Genomic DNA, 20,007 nt, shown 5'->3' with positions numbered 1-20,007 from the left:
CTTCTTTGGTTGAACCTGATTGGTGTGAAGGCCAGGACTCAGGTAATGGCATCAGCTGGTGACAGCACTTTCTTGAATTTAAGCTCTTAAGGTTGGATGAAGCTCTACACCCAAGCAATAGCAGGCTGTGAGAGAACCACTATTCTTCAAGCAACCTGATTCTTTGTCTAAAATAGAATCTCAGGGGGAGGCGGGGAAGATGACAGAGTAGGAAGACCCTAAGCTCGCTTCATCCCATGGATACAACTAGATAACACCCACATCAGCATAAATAACCCAGAAAATGACCCAAAGCCTGGCAGAACAAACTCCACAACTAAAGGCAGAGAAGAGGCCACACTGAAGAGGGTAGAAAGGGTAGAGATCAGTCGGTAGATAAACAGATGGAAAGCTGGGCCCTCCACAGGAAGAAGGGAGCCAGTGGCACAGAGAAGGGCAAGAAGCAGCCTCTACCACACTAGGAAACCTGCACAGGGAAAACAAATTCCCATAACCTTTGGCTTTGAAAACCAGAGGAGTTGAATTTCATTAAGTTCTTACAACCAGTGGGACTTAAAGCCTGGCATTTTACAAATCAGCTGACTTAGCTTTGGGAGAGACAATAGGAAGCTGAGTGCCCGCCTTAAAGAGACAGTGGGACAAACAACCCTCAAAAATACAGCATAGAAGCAGCAGTTTGAAAAACATCTGGGGCATATGGAAGGGAGACTTACTCCTCTCAGAGCCTGTACCTGAAGAGCAGGGTATGCTGAGGGACTCATCCAGGAGACACCATTCACCAGCACATCTCTCTCCCACAATGCCCAGAATAAACATGGCAATCTACAAGAAACAACATGATGCCAACACTCATTACCTAACTTGCTTATACCAAGTCCCACCCACCCACATAGCAGTGGGTCTGTCCTTTCCAGTCATGCTTGCCTCAGTCCCAGCGCTGCTGTCCCCTCCCCCAGAAGACGAGTGCAAACCGTACCAATACTACAGTAGCCCTCAACCATGCACTTTGTGCAGCCTTGGTCCTGGAGGCAGATGCAGCAGGCCCCCTCCTGAGGAAAAGAAGCACACACCTTATTAAAATTGCTTGTTTCACCCACCTGCTTTGCAGATCAGCTCCTACGGACCTGGTACCAGCAGCTGCAGTGGTAGTAAGTCTCATTTCACAAGCAGACCATGGTGCACCCTGTTAAACCATGGGCCCTACCCTGACCAGCCTGGTTTCAGAGGTGGCAGCAGGTCCCCTCTTGCTGGCATGCAAACCTTGCAGGCACAGCGCAGTCCACCTCCTCCAACATGCTCTTTGCCAGAGGCCATTCAAACTGGGACCACAAGCCTGACAACGTGACTCCAAAGGGACTCCTTTCCTGGGTTGAGGGGAAGACAACCACATAATGTCAGTCAGAAGGGTGCCCCAGCAGTGAGCTGGGGGAAGACATCTGGTCTGACAGCAGACCGTGCCCAATAACAAAAATTTCTCAGGAACAACACAGGAAAGGCACCTTGGTGCTACTGCATCTCTGGCAAATGTATGATCTAACTCCAGATGAAGGAGGCTCCCAGCTGGTCTAGTAACACCACAGAGACAAAACACTGCCCACGATAGGCAGAGAAAACCACTGGAGACAACTGGGCTAAAGGAAAAAGCATCTAAGACACAACAGCAGGGCATATGCACACACATAGGAGATACTTCTGAAGTGCCAGATTCTGGTGAACAGGGGACACTGCATTACAGGGTACTACAAGACCTCTCCTTCACATGGCTGTTACTTTCCAGAGAAGGAGACATAGCTGACTGTCCTAACACACAGAAACAGAGTAAGACAAAATGAAGAGACAGAAGAATATGTCCCAAATGGAAGAACAGGACAAAACCACAGCAAGAGACCTAAACAAAACAGATATATATGCCTGATAGGGGATTTAAAGATACTGGACTTGAGAAAAGAGTGGGGAACATCAAAGATACCCTTAATAGTGAGATAAAGAACCAATCAGAAAAGAACACAATAAAAATTTTAAATACAGTAGATGGAATAAATAGCAGGCTAAGAAAGCAGAAGAATGAATTAGTGACCGGGAGGACAGAGTAATGGAAAGTAATCAAGCTGAACAGATGATAGGGAAAAAATTAAAATGCAAAATGAGAATAGACTTAGGGAACTCAGTGAGTCCATCAAGCGTAATGACATTTGCATTATAAGGATCCCAGAAGAGGAAGAAGAAAAGAGAGAAGAGAGCAGAAAATTTATTTGAAGAAATAATAGCTAAAAATGTCCCTAATCTGGAAAAGGAAACAAATCCATATTCAGGACAGAGGTCCCCCAATAAAATCAACCCAAGGAGGTCCACATGAGGACACATAGTAATTAAAATGGCAAAAAGTAGTGATAAGGAGACAATTTTAAAAGCAGCAAGATAAAAGAAGACAGTTAAATACAAGAGAAAACCCATAAGGCTATATGTATATTTTTCACCAGAAACTTTGTGGGCCAGAAAGGAGTGGAATGATAAATTCAGAGTGCTGAAAGGAAAAAATCTGCAGCCAAGAATATTCTATCCAGCAAGGCTATCATTCAGAATAGAAGGAGAAAGAGTTTCCCAGACAAACAAACGCTAAACCACTAAACTAGCCCTCCAAGAAATGTTAAAGGGGACTCTTTAAAAGGAAAGGAAAGACCATAAATAAGAGTAAGAAAAGTAGGAAGCACAAAAGCAGTAAAAATGAGTATATCTGTAAAAAACAGCAACAGACTCACAAAATAAAAAAAATGTATGACACCATTACCTAAAACATGGGGGAGAGGAGTAAAGAATGAGTCCAATCTTAAGCAACCATCAACTTAATATAGACTGCTATATGCAGATGTTACATACACAAACCAAAAATCAGTAATAAACATGCAAAAAATAATAATAAAGGAATCCAAGTATATCACTAAAGAAAGCCAGCAAACAATGAGAGAAGAGAGCAAGAGAAGAAAGGATCAGAGAAGAGCTACAAAAACAACCACAAAACAAGTTTTAAAAAGTGGCAATAAATACATATGTATTAATAATTATTTTGAATATAAATGAACGAAATGCTCCAATAAAAAGACATAGGGTGACAGAGTGAATTAAAAAAACAAGACCCATCTATATGCTACCTACAGGAGACCCATTCCAGACCTAAAGACACATGCAAATTGAAAGTGAGGGGATGGAGAAACATTTATCATGCAAACAGATTTGAAAAAGAAAGGTAAGGTAGCAATATTTGGACAAAATAGACATATTTTGGGACATATCACAAAACAAAATCAACAAGAAACAATGGCTTTGAATGACTCACTAGACCAGATAGATTTAACAGATATATTCAGAACATTCCATCCTAAAACAGCAGAATACACATTCTTTTCAAGTGCAAATGGAACATTCTCCAGAATACATCACATATTAGGCCATAAAACAAGTCTCAACAAATTCAGAATATCAAAGTCCTACCATCTATTTTGACCACAACATTATGAAACTGGAAATCAACCACAAGAAAAAAAATCTGGAAAGGGCACAAATACATGGAGGTTAAATAACATGCTACTAAACTATGAATAGGTCAACCAAGAAATCAAAGAAGAAATAGAAAACTACATGGAGAGAAATGTAAATAAAAACCCAACAGCTCAAAACCTTTGAGATACAGCAAAAGTTCTGAGGGAAACTTATAGCAATAAAGGCCCATCTCAAAAGCAAGAAAAATCTCAAATAAGCAACCTAACCTTACACCTAAAGGAGCTAGAAAAACAACAACAATAAAACCAGTAATAAAGGATATAGAAACAAAAAACACAATAGAACACATCAAAGAAACCAGGAGCTTTGTTCTTTGAAAAATCAAAATTGATAAACCTCTAGCCAGACTCATCAAAAAAAAAAAAGAAAAAAGAGTACTCAAATAAAATCACAAGAAGGAGAAATAACAACCAACATCACAGAAACACAAAGGATTATAACAATATGAAAAATTATATGCCAACAAGACAACCTAGAAGAGATGGATAAATAACTAGAAACATATAACCTACCAAAACTAAAGCAGGAAGAAACACAAAATCTGAACATACTGATTACCAGCAAGGAACCTGAAACAGTAATCAAAAAAACCTCAACAAATAAAAGTACAGGTCCAGATGGCTTCACAGGTAAATTCTACCAAACACTTAGAGTAAATATCTATTCTCAAACTTAAAAAAAAAAAGAAGAAGAAGAGGTAAAACTTCCAAATTCATTCAATGAGCCCAGCATTACCCTGATGCCAAAACCAGATAAAAACCCCACAAGAAAAGAGAACTACAGGCCAATATCCCTGATGAGCATAAATGCAAAAATCCTCAACAAAATATTACCAAACTGAATCCAACAATACATTTTTAAAAAGCATTTAGCACAATCAAGTTAAATTTATTCTCTGGATGCAAGGGTGCTACAGTATCTACACATCAATCAACATGATACATCACATCAACAAGAGAAAGGATTAAAACCATATGATCATTTCAATAAATGCAGAAAAAGCATTTGACAAAGTACAACCTCCATTCATGATAGAAACATTCAACAAAATAATTTTAGAGGGAACATATCTCAACATAATAAAGGCCTTATATAAAAAAAAAAACCACAGCTAACATCATCCTTCCCGGGGAAAAAGTGAGAGATTTTACTCTAAGGTCAGGAACAAGACAAAGATGTATGTCCGCTCTCACCACTTTTATTCAACATAGTACTAGAAGTTCTAGCCACAACAATCAGACAACAAAAAGGCAACCCAATTGATAAGGAAGAAGTAAAACTTTCACTATTGCAGCTGACATGATACTATGTATAGAAAACCCTAAAGACTCCACCAAAAAAAAACCTGCTAGAACTGATAATTCAATAAGGTTGCACCATACAAAATCAACATTGGGGCGCCTGGGTGGCACAGGCGGTTAAGCGTCCGACTTCAGCCAGGTCACGATCTCGCGGTCCGTGAGTTCGAGCCCCGCGTCAGGCTCTGGGCTGATGGCTCAGAGCCTGGAGCCTGTTTCCCATTCTGTGTCTCCCTCTCTCTCTGCCCCTCCCCCGTTCATGCTCTGTCTCTCTCTGTCCCAAAAATAAAAATAAAACGTTGAAAAAAAAATTAAAAAAAAAAATCAACATGGAAATCTGTTGCATTTCTATACACCAACAATGAAGCAGCAGAAAGAGAAATTAAGAAAACAATTCCATTTACAATTGCACCAGAACAATAAAATACCTAGGAATAAAAATAACCAAAGAGGTGAAAGACCTGTACTCTGAAAACTATAAAAAATTGTTGAAAGAAATTCAAAACAACACCAAGAAATGGAAAGACACTCTATGCTCATGGGTTAGAACAAATATTGTTCAAATGTCTGTACTACCCAGAACAATCGACACATTTAATGCAATCCCAATCAAAATAGCATTTTTCACAGAACTAGAACAAACAATCCTAAAATTTGTATGGAACCACAAAGGACCTTGAATAGCCAAAGCAATCTTGAAAAATAAAATCAGAGGCATCACAATTCCAGACTTGAAGTTCTATTACAAAGTGGTAATAATTAAAACAGTATGATACTGACATAAAAATAGATGCATTGATCAATGGACTAGAATAGAAAACCTAGAAATAAAACCACAATTATATTATCAATTAATCATTGACAAAGGAAGAATGAATATCCAATGAGAAAACATCTTCAACAAATGATGATTGGAAAACTGGACAGTAACATGCAAAAGAATGAAACTAGACTACTTTCTTTCACCATACACAAAAATTAGCTCAAAATGGTTTAATAGACCTAAATGTGTGGCCTGAAACCATAAATATCCTACAGGAGGACACAAGCAGTAACCTATTGACATAGGCCATAGAAACTTTTTTCTAGGTATGCCTCCTGAGGCAAGGAAAACAAAAGCAAAAATAAACTATTGGGGCTACATCAAAATAAAAAGCTCTGCTTAACAAAGGAAATAACCTAAAACTAAAAGACAACCTATTGAGTGAGAAAAGATAATTTCAAATGACATATCCAATAAAGAATTAGTATCCAAAATATATTAAAAACTTACACAATTTAATACACAGAAGAAAAAACCCAAATCATCTAGTTAAAAATGGGCAGAAGATATTAAGAGACATTTCTCCAAAGAAGACATAGATGGCCAACAGACATATGAAAAGGTTCTCAACATCACTGATCATCAGGGAAATACAAATCAAAACCACAATGAGATATCATCTCACACCTGTCAGAATAGCTAAAAGCAAAAACTCAAGAAAGTATGTGGAGAAAAAGGAACCCTCATGTACTGTTGGTGGGAATGCAAGCTGGGCATCCACAGTGGAAAACAGGATGGAGATTCCTCAAAACATTAAAAATAGAGCTATCCTACTATCCAGTAATTGCTGTACTGGATATTTACCCAAAAAAAAACATGAAAATACTAATCCGATGGGATATATGTACCTCTATATATTTATTGCAGCTTATTTACAAATAGCCAAATTTTGGAAGCAGCCCAAGTGTAATTGATAAATCAATGGATGATAAGATGTGGTGTGTATATATATAGGAATATGTATATTTTATTATATGTATATATTGGAATATTACTCAGCCATAATAAAGAATGAAAATTTGCCATTTGCAACAGCATAGATAGCACTAGAGAATATAATGATAAGTGGAATAAGCCAGTCAGAGAAAAACAAATACCATATGATTTCATTAAAATGTGGAATTTAAGAAACAAATAAAGAGAGACAAACAAAAGACAGACTCATCACTATAGAAAACAAACAGATGGTTACCAGAGGGGAGGTGGGTGGAGGAATGGATGAGACAGGTGAAGGGGATTAAAAGTACACTCACCTTGATGAGCACCGAGTAACTTAAGGAACTGTTGAATCACTATATGGTACACCTGAAACTAATAGAACACTGTATGTGAGCTACACTGGAATTAAAAATTTTTTAATAAAATAGAATCTCAAATTTCCTTCAGGAAATCTGCTAGTCTTTAGTAAATCTGCTATCCACTTCATGAAATGTAGATACTGTACAAAGATATCAGCGACCTTAAAATTTAGTGATGAGTTATTTGTAAGTATGAGTGATGGTCTGTCTTAACACTGGACAGAAGGTACTTTGAAGAAAAGATAAAGAGAACAAAATCCTCAGGTGAGATGGCAACATTGCAGAACTAAATATAAGTTGACAAAATTAATCATGCTTTGGTTGATAAACTGAAGGAAGAAAAGGAGAGCTCAGTTCTCTATGAATGGGGATATAACTGGGGAATGGTTGGATTCTGCATGTCAAGGTTATAGAGAAATTTTTTTAAGGGTAAATTATAAAATATACTTTTCTGCTTCTGTCTCTTTGGAGTTGACCAATGTAAATGATGATTTGTTCCCTTTAATTGATATACTTATGGGAGAAAACTATCATAATGATATAAACTTAAATACTCTCATTTCTCAAAATCTGAATTCTTTGGCATATCAGGTTACTCCAATACTTGGAGATGTCTATTACACAGATGACATACTACCATCGCTTTGGTCCCCAATGAAAGAAATTAAGTGGTAAAGATAATAGTATCTTGATTTCTATCCCCATCAGTAATTACTAACAAGTGATCTGTATACCGCACAGATCACACAAAATTCTCTTGAGAAATGAAGATTCTACCAGCACCAATTCCAGTTATGATTAATATTTTCCTTTAAAATGCAAATAAGGCCTGTTAACTTTTGTGATCTCCTTTGATTCCATAACTTCTTTTTGAATTAGAAGAGGCAGAAATTATTGCACTACATTTTAAAAGATAAGCTAAGGTAGAAGTTAAAAACTTATCCACTGCTTACTCTATGTCATGCATATCAAGATCCTGTTTATATTTTTAGTTCTATCACAGCCCTATGATAAAGGTATAATCAGGGAATTTAGAGATTGTGGTGCCCATCCCTTTATGAAACTATGTATTTAATTTTTTTCCAGCTTTATTGTGGTATAAGTGACATAAAAACTGCATACACTTAAGATGTACACTTAAATATATATGCATATTTTGTAAAATGATTACCACAATGAAGCCAATTGACAGATTCCTTGCCTCACATAGTTACCTTTTGTATATGTATAGTGAGAACACTTAATATCAACTCTCAGTATATATTAACTATAGTCATCATACTGTACATTAGATCCTCAGAACTTATAACTGAAAGTTTGTAACCTTCAACCAATACCTATTTCCCCCACCCCTGTGCCCCTGGAAACCACCATTCTACTCTCTGCTTCTGGAAGTTTGAGGTTTTAGATCCCACCTGTAAGAGAGCACACAGTCTTTGTTTTTCTGTATCTGGCTTATTTCACTTGGTATAGTGTCCTCCAGGTTCATCCCTGTTATCACAAATAGCAGGCTTTTCTTTTTATGGTTGAATAATATTCCATTGTATATATGTACCACATTTTTTTCATCCAGATTTATTAAGGTATAATTGACATATAACATTTTGTAAGTTTAAGGTATACAACATAATGATTTGACACATTTATATTGCAAAATGATTACCACACAATAAAGTTTGTTAACCCATCCACCACCTCATGTAGTTAAATTTTTCTCTGTGTGTGGTAGGAACTGTTAAGATATACTCTCTTAGAGACTTTCAAATATGCAATACAGTATTAACTGTAGTCATCATGTTGTACATTACACTCCTAGAACTGATTCATTGTATAACTGGAAGTTGTACACTTTGACAACCTTCACCCCTTTCTCCCATCCCCCACTACTCATCTCTAGCAACCATCAAACTGTTCTGTTTCTATGAGTTCAGTTTTAGATTCCACATACAAGTGAGCTCATATAGTATTTGTCTTTCTCTGTCTGACTTATTTTACTTAGCTTAATGTACTCAGGATTCATCCATGTTGTCACAGATGGCAGGATTTCCTTTTATGACTGATAGTATTCCAGTGTGTGTGTGTGTGTGTGTGTGTGTGCGCGCGCGCGCGCGCGCGCCACATTTTTTTTCTCATCTGTCAGTGGACACATAGGTTGTTTCCATGTCTTGTCTATTATAAATAATGCTGCCATGAACATGAGGGGGTACAGACATCTCTTCAAGATAGTGATTTCATTTCCTTCATATATATACCCAGAAGTGGAATTTCTGGACAATATGGCAGTTCTAGTTTTCAGTTTTTGAGGAACCTCCACACTATTTTCCTTAATAGCTCTACCAATTTACATTCCTACCAACAGCGCACAAGGGTTCCCTTTTCTCCACATCCTCATCAACATATATATCTCTTTTGATAATAGCTATGCTAAAAGGTGTGAGGTGAAGTTTCATTGTGGCTTTGATTTGCATTTCCCTGATAATTAGTGACGTTGAGAACTTTTTCATGTACCTGTTGGCCATTTGTATGTCTTCTCTGGAAAAAAAAAAAAAGTTTATTCAGGTCCTTTTCCCATATTTAAGTCAGGTTATTTGTTCCTTTACTATTGAGTTTTGTTATTGAGTTATATGGATTTCTTATATATTTTGGCTATTTACCCTTTATCAGATAATGATTTGCAAATATTTTCTCCCATTCCATATGTTGCCTATTTGTTCTGTTGAGTGCTTTCTTTGCTGTGCAGGAGCTTTTTGGTTTGATGTAGTCCCACTTGTTTATTTTGCTTTTATTGCCTGTACTTTTGATATCATATCCAAAAAACCTCATGCTCTTTTCTAAACACTACCTTATAAAGGCAACATGACAATCTATCTTTCAAAGTCATGATAAATCCATTTGTTCACAGTCAGTAGAACCCTTAGTTAATAAGTTTCTACAACATAGGAAAACAAAATGTGAGACACCATAGTGGTGAACATACCACCAGATCAGTCACACAGACTCAACATGTTTCTACTGTGAAGACAGAGTACTGACCACACAGTCTCGAATCTGCCTGGTCTTGACCCCATAAATGATAGGGTTCAGCATGGGAGGGGCTAATGTGCAGATATTGGCCAGCAGAATGTGAGTATGGAGGGGAACATGATGCCCAAACCGCTGGGTAATTACAGTAAAAATGCCAGGCAAATAGAACATGGAAATGACCCCAAGGTGGGAGCCACATGTGCCTAGAGCCTTTTGCCGAGCTCCTTGGGAAGGGAGGTGGAAGACTGCATTGAGGATGAGGGTATACGAAACCAAGATGAGCAAGGCATCTGGCATTACAGTAGAGAGAAGAACAGACAAGCCATACCAGACATTGACACGAATATCAGCACAAGCAAACTTGGCAACAGCCATGTGCTCACAGTAGGTATGTGGTAACACATTGCTATGGCAGAAAGGCAGTCTCTTCACCAGGAACACATCTGGGAGTATCACAGAGAAGCTTCTCAGGACCACAGCCAGACCAACCTTTATGATTACTGCATGACTGAGCAGTGTAGTATATCGCAGTGGGTCACAGATGGCCACATAGCGGTCAAATGCCATGGCCAACAGAATCCCTGATTCAGCAATGAAGGTGGCATGGATGAAGAAGATTTGAGTGACACAGCCATCAAGGGAGATCTCCCCAGCATGAAACCAGAATATGGCCAGGGCTTTGGGCACAGTGGTAGTGGACAGGATGAGGTCAGCCACAGCTAGCATGCAGAGAAAGAAGTACATGGGTTCATGGAGGCTGCGTTCAGTAATGATGATGAAGACAAGGAGGCTATTCCCAAGGACAGCAACCAGGTAGGAAATAAAGAAGGGAAGAGAAATCCATATGTGCTGGTCTTCCAGGCCAGGGATGCCCCGCAGAATGAAAAGTGAGTGGCTGGCACCAGTGTGGTTAGGGGTTGCCATTCCCAGGACAAGTCACCTAGATGTTGGTGTATAAGATTTGCAGTCACTTCTATCTTGCCAAAAAAGGTGAAAAGGCTCTCTGCCCCTCCCCCGTTCATGCTCTGTCTCTCTCTGTCCCAAAAATAAATAAAAAACGTTGAAAAAAAAAATTAAAAAAAAAAAAAAAAAGGTGAAAAGGGTTGAAATAAGGGAGGTAGGAATAGATCATTTGTCACTGGATGAGCAGTGGAAAGGATCCTGGTCAGAAAGTCAGGAAACATGGGTTAAAACTCTTTGACATTCTATTTACTATTTGATCTCAGTAAAATACTTCCCTGCTCTGGATCTCTCTCTTATCACCTTAAATCTAATGTTGGGGAGAAGCTGGATTAGATCATCTGTAAGAGAGTTGTTCCAGCTCTAGAACACCATAGATCTTAGTCTGAGGTTGTTATAAATAGTTAAGAGCTGTGAAAAACAAACACTGCCATTTCTACTTTGACCATCTGAATGTGATATGTATCTCAAAACCAGTCACTGAGTTGACTATAATTTAATAAGCCTTACTGAGCACCTACCATGGCTCCTAGAGGACCTACCTGGAGGATAAAATTAAGCAAAATATCTAAATGATAAGGACAATGTAAAGGAAAAGTTAAACACAATGAGCTGTGGAAACATGGAGAGCTTCCCGGAAGTTCAGAAAAGATTTTCTAAAAGTGCCACCCTAAGTTGAACCTTGAAGAAGAAGTAAGGTTTTGCCAAGTCAAGTCACGTGAGGAGGGAATAACATGAACAAAGTCACAGAAATCTGAAAGGATATAGATTATGGAGGAAAATTATAATGATTCAAGGTTACTGTAGCAAAGAGGGCTTCACACAAAATGGTAGAAAATAATGTCAGGCAGTGAGGTAGGGGCCAAATCACTGAGGATTTTGAGTATAAGTGTAAGAAGTTTAGAATTTATGTTGAAGCAGTAAGAGCCACTGAAGGATTTGTAGTAAGAGAATGGCATGATGAAGTTGGCATTTTAGGTAGCTCTCTCACTCTTGCAATATTGTGTAAGATGGATGGGGAATGGAGAAGGCAGGTTGGAAAATGGAGACAGATCAGTTAGGAGGAGCTCTGTACTAAGGACTGCATGTGCACTGTTTTAATCACCACAGTGTGAGATAATTGTAGTCATTTCCCTCATTTTACTGATAAGGGAGCAAACAGAGCTTGGAGGATTTAAGTAGTGCCCTACCCAAGGTCACCTGGCTAGTAAATGGTGGAGCTAGAATTTGCCTATATACACCATCCTCCGAATCACTTCATACATGCCTTATTCTACACTGGTCCCCTTCATCAGATAATTGTGACTTCCTAATTCCTGACCTAAGGAGAAAAAACAATAAAAACATCCATTTTTCATTCCCTTAACCTCTTCATCCTCACTCTTCCATCTACAAATTTATTTATATTTGAATTGCCTTTTCTCTTTTTCTCCAATTCAAGACTCAACCCTCCATCTGTCTCCATCTGCACACTGGACCCCAACCTTCTCTTTAAGTACCTCTTCCTACTAATCTGTCACTCTAGTAACTTCAATCTCTCTCTCTCTCTCTGTTGGCTCCTTCTCCTTCATCTGTATATATGATCAATGGTCTCTTCCCCCTTCACTTTGGTTTCACAGAATGGATATGCTTTCTTTCTTCTATCTTTTTACCATCCTTTAATCTTTACCCAAACCACTTTACTTACAACACAAATATGCTGCTGAAGCTTCTAAATAATGCTTCTAAATAATGCTGCTGAAGCTTCTCTAAAATAATCTATCATAGCATGCTTGCCAAATCTACATTAATTTTAGGTTTAAATTAAGTGCCATATTAATTTCTCATTATTAGGAATCTCCAATTTCCATTATTAATACTTTTGTGTGATAATAGCAACCATTAAATGCCTACTGTTAGATATGTTATTTCTAATAATCACACCAAACCTATGAAATTGAACATATCACTAGTTCATGCATGAAGAAATTGACTCTCAGGTAAGTAAATACCCAAAGTCAAACACCTTGTTAGTAGATAAGCTGATATTTGAATCCAGAAGTATTAGCATCAAAGCTTCCATTAGCTTTTAAAACTTCCATTTTGTTATGTTGACTACTACACCACCTTTCCTTGGCTTCCTCCCTACTCCCTTCAATTCTCCTATATATTCCACAATATCTAAGACATGTAAGACAATGTATCATAGGACAAACAAGCGATTGAGGATTTAGAGTCTGACCTACCTGGGTTCAATTCCAGTTCTGCTTGCTACAAATCCACATACAAACACACAATCTTCCATTCAGATGCATATTATCACATACATTCATTTATACAGTCACCACACACATTCACTCATAAAAATTTTGATGAATATCTACACACACATTTTCACTATTCATACAAACAGCCCTTCACTGTGAACACATTCATGCACACATGCACACTCACATACACTTTTAAGCTTTCCTTCACATAATAGCCACCCAAATCCATACACAGTCATTAACCAGTCAAACTCACTGTCACAGAGACAAGTTATGACTTACTTAAGTCATAAATTTGCCTATCTTCATTCAGTACACTGATTCTCCTCTTCTTGAATCAGTTTCTGCCAGGAGATGAAGCTTCCAGAGGCTATTCCACTCTTACCCCTGTCTCCAGCCTTACAGCCCCCTTATCCCTGCCATAAGGGACTCTCATAGAAATGCAACTCATAGGACAACACCCCTGCTTCACCAGTTCCACTCTTGATTTACCCAAACATGAGTCAGAGATATAAAATATCAATTCTGGTTGGCACGTTATACCAGGGCTCATCAAACTGCAGACTGTGGGCCAAATATTGTCTACCAGCTGCTTTTTTTTATGGGTAAAATTTTATTGGAATACACCCATTCCCTATATCTACTAGGATTGCTTTTTTGGGACAGAGTAGTTGCAACAGAGACCATCTTTGAAGCTTAACACTTTTACTCTTGCCCTTTACAAAAAAATTTTGCCAGCTCCTGCTTTAGAATAACCTTGTCATATAACTTACTATTTAGCAAGGCCACAGAAGGAAAGGCAGTTTTCCCAAGTTCACAAAAGAAATGAGTCAAGAAGGTCTCATGCCTCTCCTTCCACTAGTGTTTCCACTATGCCACAAAGCATCCATGGGAACATTTTTGTCTGTCCTCTCAGGGAATGGAGAATTCCAAATATAGTGCCTAAGAGTTATCAAATGATGAAGGCAATCTATTATTGTCCCCCATGTCTCTCATCAGTAAATTCAGTGTTTTCCACCTTCTTTATCCCCACCCTCAGCCAGACCCCACCATTGATGCCCATGGACAGAAGGGCCCAGAAAGTCACCAGGCTATCCTGGTCAGTACCAACCTACTCTCTCCTCACCCCAAACTCTCCATCACAGCCATCAGGAACCACAGACTGGAGTTATGCCCCTGCCTGGATTGCAGGGTATTCTCACAACAAGCAGACTGTATGCAGTGGCTAAGGGATTAAGTTGGAGGAGGAATTGCAGGGGAAATTATTCTTTCTCTGAGCATCTTTGGGGACCATGGACTTATTCATGTGACTTTCTTCTCCCCTAGGATCTCCTCTACTGCCAGTGACATAACAATAAGCCCTGAACCCTTCCTTGTCTGAAGAGCTGCATGAGCTTGACAGGAGAGGATGAGGAAGAGAGGTTTTAGATTGGAGAGGTGAGGGTAGAGGACAGAAGTGTGGTTAGGGACTTTCATCAAGGCTCCACACGTCACTCCAGCTCACCCTCTTCAACCCTGACTTCCAGAAGGCACAGAAGCATATTAGGAGCTGGAATTCTAAAGATTCTCCCAAACATTCATTTACTCCTTCACCACCCATTCAACCAACTATGTTCACCACACCATGATAAAATGTTAATAAAATCAAATCCACTGAAAATGTATTAATATTGTTTTGTGTACAGGACTAATACTTTCATTCCATCATGCAAGGGACTTAATGGAACATTTTCATTGATAACCCTCTAAGATTTTTTCTTCCCTATTCATGGATTTATTTATTGTTGAGATCAAACTGTGCATGTGGTATACTTTTTTATTTAATTTCATAATATAGGAATTTCCGATTAACAATTGGTAATAAATGTTCCCAGTTGTAACAAATGTTCTGTAAACCATGTAGCTCCTTTAATCCAGCTGCATGTGTCTCCTGTCTGATGCAATGACACATAGTTAGTAATCTATAAATATTTCTTTAAAAATTTGACTAAATATTATACCTTGGTGACATAATACAATACATTTAACCATTTCACTTATTGAATATTTATAAAGTTTCTGTTTTTCTCTGTTGAAATTGTTCTGTAATGAACATATATATGTATAAATTTGTATATGTGTTATGGATTATTTCACTTAAATATTTGATATTTCAAAGAAGGAAATTATTATGGCAATGTTTCTATTTCCATGTAGTATTTTTTATTGTTGATAGAAATTTTTCTTTAATAATTTTGTTCCCAGCTAGTGCTCATTCACTTTAGTGTAGGAGCTAATGCTGCTTTGAGATTTATGTTATCTGTCTTCTCCTATTCCTCAAGGCTATCTGAAGGTCCCCTGGATTCCCTCACAAACAAATGCATGGAAGTCTTACACTTGTATCATAAAGACTTCCATGTCCCTCTGGAAAACTTCTTCACCTCGTCCCCTTGATTCCATTTCCTCCTCTGATCTCAGTTGAATTTCCCTTCACTCTGCCTTCGTTATGCACTCCCATAGTCACATCCTTTCTCCACTTCCAACTATACTAATTCAAACATCCCACTGCCTGGCCACACAATTACTTGCCCAAGCATATGCTGACTGTATCTGCTTCCTAACCTCACCAAAACAGCTAATCTATTAATACCACAAGTTCCTTTCTAAATCTTCAGCCCACTCTGTATGATTTCCATTCTTAATTAACTTTTAGATTCTATGCCCTTTTTATGATAGCTTTCTTTTAAGTATGTTCAAATCCTTAAAATTGTTTTCTCCATTCTATCTAGTCCATCTCAACATTAATATAAACTGAAACAAGTACATAATTGGGTAGTCACCTGGAGAACAAAACGGTGCCACTAAAATGATTACCAACATAGACTATTAGCAGGGTCCAGCAAGCTTACACATTGCCTCAAGTTAGCTCATTCTCCCACTCTGCCTAATTAACGCTTCATATGTACACCCTATTCAAACCTCCAATCTTGATTCCAGAACCTAGCTCTTTACTCTTGGAAGAGAACCTTGTCTACTAAATCAGAATCAATCAGTTGGAAACTCACACAAATTCAAAACACTGGATATAAAAACATATCTACATCTGCTCCTACCCACTCCTGCTTCCTCCTTATAGGAGGAACTGTCTGTCCTGTCAAGGAATAATCCCTCCATTTGTTCTCTGGACACCTAAGAAAGACTAGCCCGAACAGGCACAACCATGGACCTCTAAAGTATTATTTAGGGCTAAAATTTGCAGTATATGTACTATCTAGGAAAAAACAATATGAGAAATCTGGTGTGAAGAATCCATTGACATGGCAGAAAAGCATATGAGAAGATAATCAACATGATCATATTTCATTTAAAAATTGCAGATCAAAAAACAACAATGAGGTACCACTATATACCTATTAGAATGGCTAAAATTCAATACACTGACAACACCAAATGTTGGCGAGGATGTGAATCAACAAGACCCTCATTCAGTGCTGGTGGGAATGCACAATGGTACAACCACTTAGGAAAACAGTTTGGCAGTTCCTTACAAGGCTAAGCATACACTTACTATACAGTCATGCTCCTTAGTATTAACCCAAAGGAGCTGAAAACTTATGTCCACACAAACACCTGCATACAGATGTTATAGAAGCTTTATTCATAATTGTCAAAACTTGGAAGCAGCCAAAATATCTCTGAACAGGTGAATGGATAAGCAAACTCTAGTATATCCATACAATGGAGTATTACTCAGCAATAAAAAGAAACAAGATATCATGCACTCACCAGACATGAAGGAATTTTAAGCACATAACACTAAGGGAAAGAGGCAGCACGTAAAGGTTACACACTGTATAATTCCAAACTTATGTCATTCTGGCAAAGGCAAAACTATGGAGACAGTAAAAAACATCAGTGTTTTCCAGGAGTTCAAGGAGAGAAAGAGAAGGACAAATAGGAGATATGTGAGCATTGAAAATACTCTGTATGATACTATAAGGGTGGATACATGTCAGTATACATTTTTCAAAACCCATAGAATTGTACAACACAAAGAGCATGCCACAATGTAAACTTTGGACTCTTATTAATAATAATGTATCAGTATTGGTTCGTTAGTTGTAACAAATATACGACACAAATGCAAGATGCTAAAAATAAGAGAAACTCTCTGAGCAAGACAGGGGGCGGGAGGATAAAGATGTATTTGGGAACTCTGTACTCTCCACTCAATTTTTCTATAAGCCTAAAACTGGTCTAAAAAAAATAATATCTATTGGGGCACCTGGCTGGCTCAGTTGGTTAAGTGTCTGAGTTTCACTCAAGTCACAATCTCGCGATTTGTAAGTTCAAGCCCTGCATCTGGGCTCTGTGCTGACATCTCAGAGCCAGAGCCTACTTCGGATCCTGTGTCTCCCTCTTTCTCTGTCCCTCCCCCACACTCTCTCTCTCTCTCAAAAATAAACATTACAAATATTTTAATAATATTTATTAATTTTTAATGCAATCCTTGAAATGAAAAAAACATTCAGCAGATTGGTTAGATAGCTTATTAAATAGAATTAAAAAGATCATTAGAAACTTGGAGATAGAAACAAAGAGATGCATAAAGACAAGCTAAATTATTTGCAGGATAGAGGCAGAAGAATCAACTTTTTAAAACAATATCTTAGGAGGAGGGTCCAACATGGCAGAGAAGTGGGGGGATCTGAACTTTCTGTGTCTCTCAAAGAAGAGTTAAAGCCAAAGGACTTTGAACTCCAAGAGTCTGGGAGGAAAAGAGACTGAGTTGCTACCAGGGAGACACTGGAACAACCTGATGGGCCATAGGTGGGTGATTGCGAACTAGGAGAGATAAAACAGGCCATGTAGGCATGGAGGGGAGGGATCGCCTTCTGCGGAGAGATGAAGAGAAAGAGAGGCTGGGGAAGCATAGGACTGTATCTGGACAAGAGAAAAACCTTGGACCAGGGTGGAGAGGGATCCCATCTCTAACTGCAGGGCTTTCTCCAGACTGGGCTGGCTGCCCTGTTCATGCACCTGGGGAGGAGGAGAACCAACCCCAGGCTCGGTGGCTAGGTCAGGGGCACAGTCCACGGTAGGAGAAAGTGACCCCCTCCCTGGAGTGCTGCAGCACAGGACAAAACCAGCCAGGACCACATATCAGGCAGCATGGAGAGTTGTTTCCCCAGTACCAGGTTGCATGGAGCAGGAGTTTGAATCCCAGCCAAGTGCCAGGGCACCAGAGTCAGGAGAGTGAGACAGACCACCTCGTCTGCACCCGCAGCACAGTGAGGACAGCTCCAACCGAGTGATTTGGGACACTGGTCCATGGAGAAGAGACTGGGGGGCCGCCATTTTTCTCCCCACCACCACCAAGGTGAGGGGCTTCAGGGATTGGTCCACAGGGCCCACAGTGGAGGTGGGACCCTCCTACACCAAACCACACCCCTCCGAGCCAGGTAACTGCATATCTACTGGAGCAGGATAGATGCTGTGGAACCAGATGGCCGCCTCCTCCAGACCAGCGTTGCTGCATTGCCTGGGTTGATTCTAGGACAATTCTTGTTATTTACATATTCTTCCTTCCTTTTCTCCTTATCTCTTCCCTCCTCTAGTCTGGTCACTCTGGTTGTTGGTTTGTTTAAGCAGACATATTTAATCCATTCTCTTGACACATATTCTACACATCCTTCTTAACCTTTCTCTTTCTCTGGAATAATTAAGCTTATAGTTTCTCTGCCTGGGTAACTTTATCTTTGTTTCTTTTCTCCCCCACCTCCTTCTCTATTTTCCTTTCTCTCTCTCTGGATTAAGCCATTTAGTCTCTCTGCCTGGTCAATGTTTATTTATTCTTTTTCCCCCGCCCCTGTCATTTCTCCCTTTTTATGTGCTCTTCCATCAGCACTGCCTCCATCCTGTTCTTTAGTTGTAGCTGGTGTTTCTGGGTTTTTGTTTTTGGATTTTTCTTTGTTTGTTTCTGTGTTTGCATGTTTTTGTTTTCTGGTTTTTTTGTATGTTTGTTTTCCTTTCCAGGGCTACTTAAGGAACAAATCAAAGTAGACCTGGTGTAAGGGCCAAAACATCACTATGAGTAGGGAGATAAAGTAACCAAAGTCACAACAGAAAGCAAGTACCCCTCTCCAAAGAACACTGGACAGTGTATGACCTCCCTTTAATATAGCAGTGCTTGCAGGTACAGAGCACATAACAAGCTCTCAAAACTCATGAGGGACAAAAACTTGCCAAAATGATGAAATGGAAGAATTCTCCTCAAAGAAATTCCAGGAAGAAGTGACAGCTGAAGAATTGATCAAAACAGATATAAGCAATAAAACTGAAAAAGAATTTAGAATAATAGTCATAAGATTAATCACTGGGCTTGAAAAAAGCATAGAAGAGAGCAGAGAATCTATTGCTACAGCAATCAAGGAACTAATAAATAGTCATGATGAATTAAAAAATGGTATAAATGAGGTGCAAAATAAAATGAGGTGGCCATAGCATAGACTGAAAAGGCAGAGGGGAGAATAGGTGAATTAGAAGATAAAATTATGGAAAAAGAGGAACTGAGAAAAAGAGAGAGAAAAATCCAGGATCACAAGGGGAGAAAAATCCAGGATCACAAATGGAATAATATCTGTATCATAGGAATTCCAGAAGAAGAGAGAGAGAAAAGGGCTGGAGGTGTACTTGAACAAATCATAGCTGAGAACTTCCCCGATCTGGGGAAGAAAACAGGCATTGAAATACAAGAGGTATGGAGAACTCCCTTCAGACGTAACTTGAATCGATCTTCTGCACGACATATCATCGTG

The 20,007-nt window shown here is 38.8% G+C and overlaps 1 protein-coding gene across 1 annotated transcript; it reads right to left on the bottom strand.

Moving 5' to 3' along the window:
* Window positions 1-9,986: 9,986 nt before the first annotated feature.
* LOC115525375 (olfactory receptor 52B4-like) lies at window positions 9,987-10,939 on the bottom strand. The gene has a single exon (XM_030332543.1). The coding sequence runs from the start codon at window positions 10,923-10,925 to the stop codon at window positions 9,987-9,989; it is 939 nt and encodes a 312-aa protein (XP_030188403.1). The 5' UTR covers window positions 10,926-10,939.
* Window positions 10,940-20,007: the final 9,068 nt, after the last annotated feature.

The sequence above is a fragment of the Lynx canadensis genome, chromosome D1 (assembly GCF_007474595.2).
Source record: "Lynx canadensis isolate LIC74 chromosome D1, mLynCan4.pri.v2, whole genome shotgun sequence".
NCBI lineage: Eukaryota > Metazoa > Chordata > Mammalia > Carnivora > Felidae > Lynx > Lynx canadensis.
Note: the sequence above shows the minus strand (reverse complement) of the source record. Positions and strands in the feature narration are given on the sequence as shown.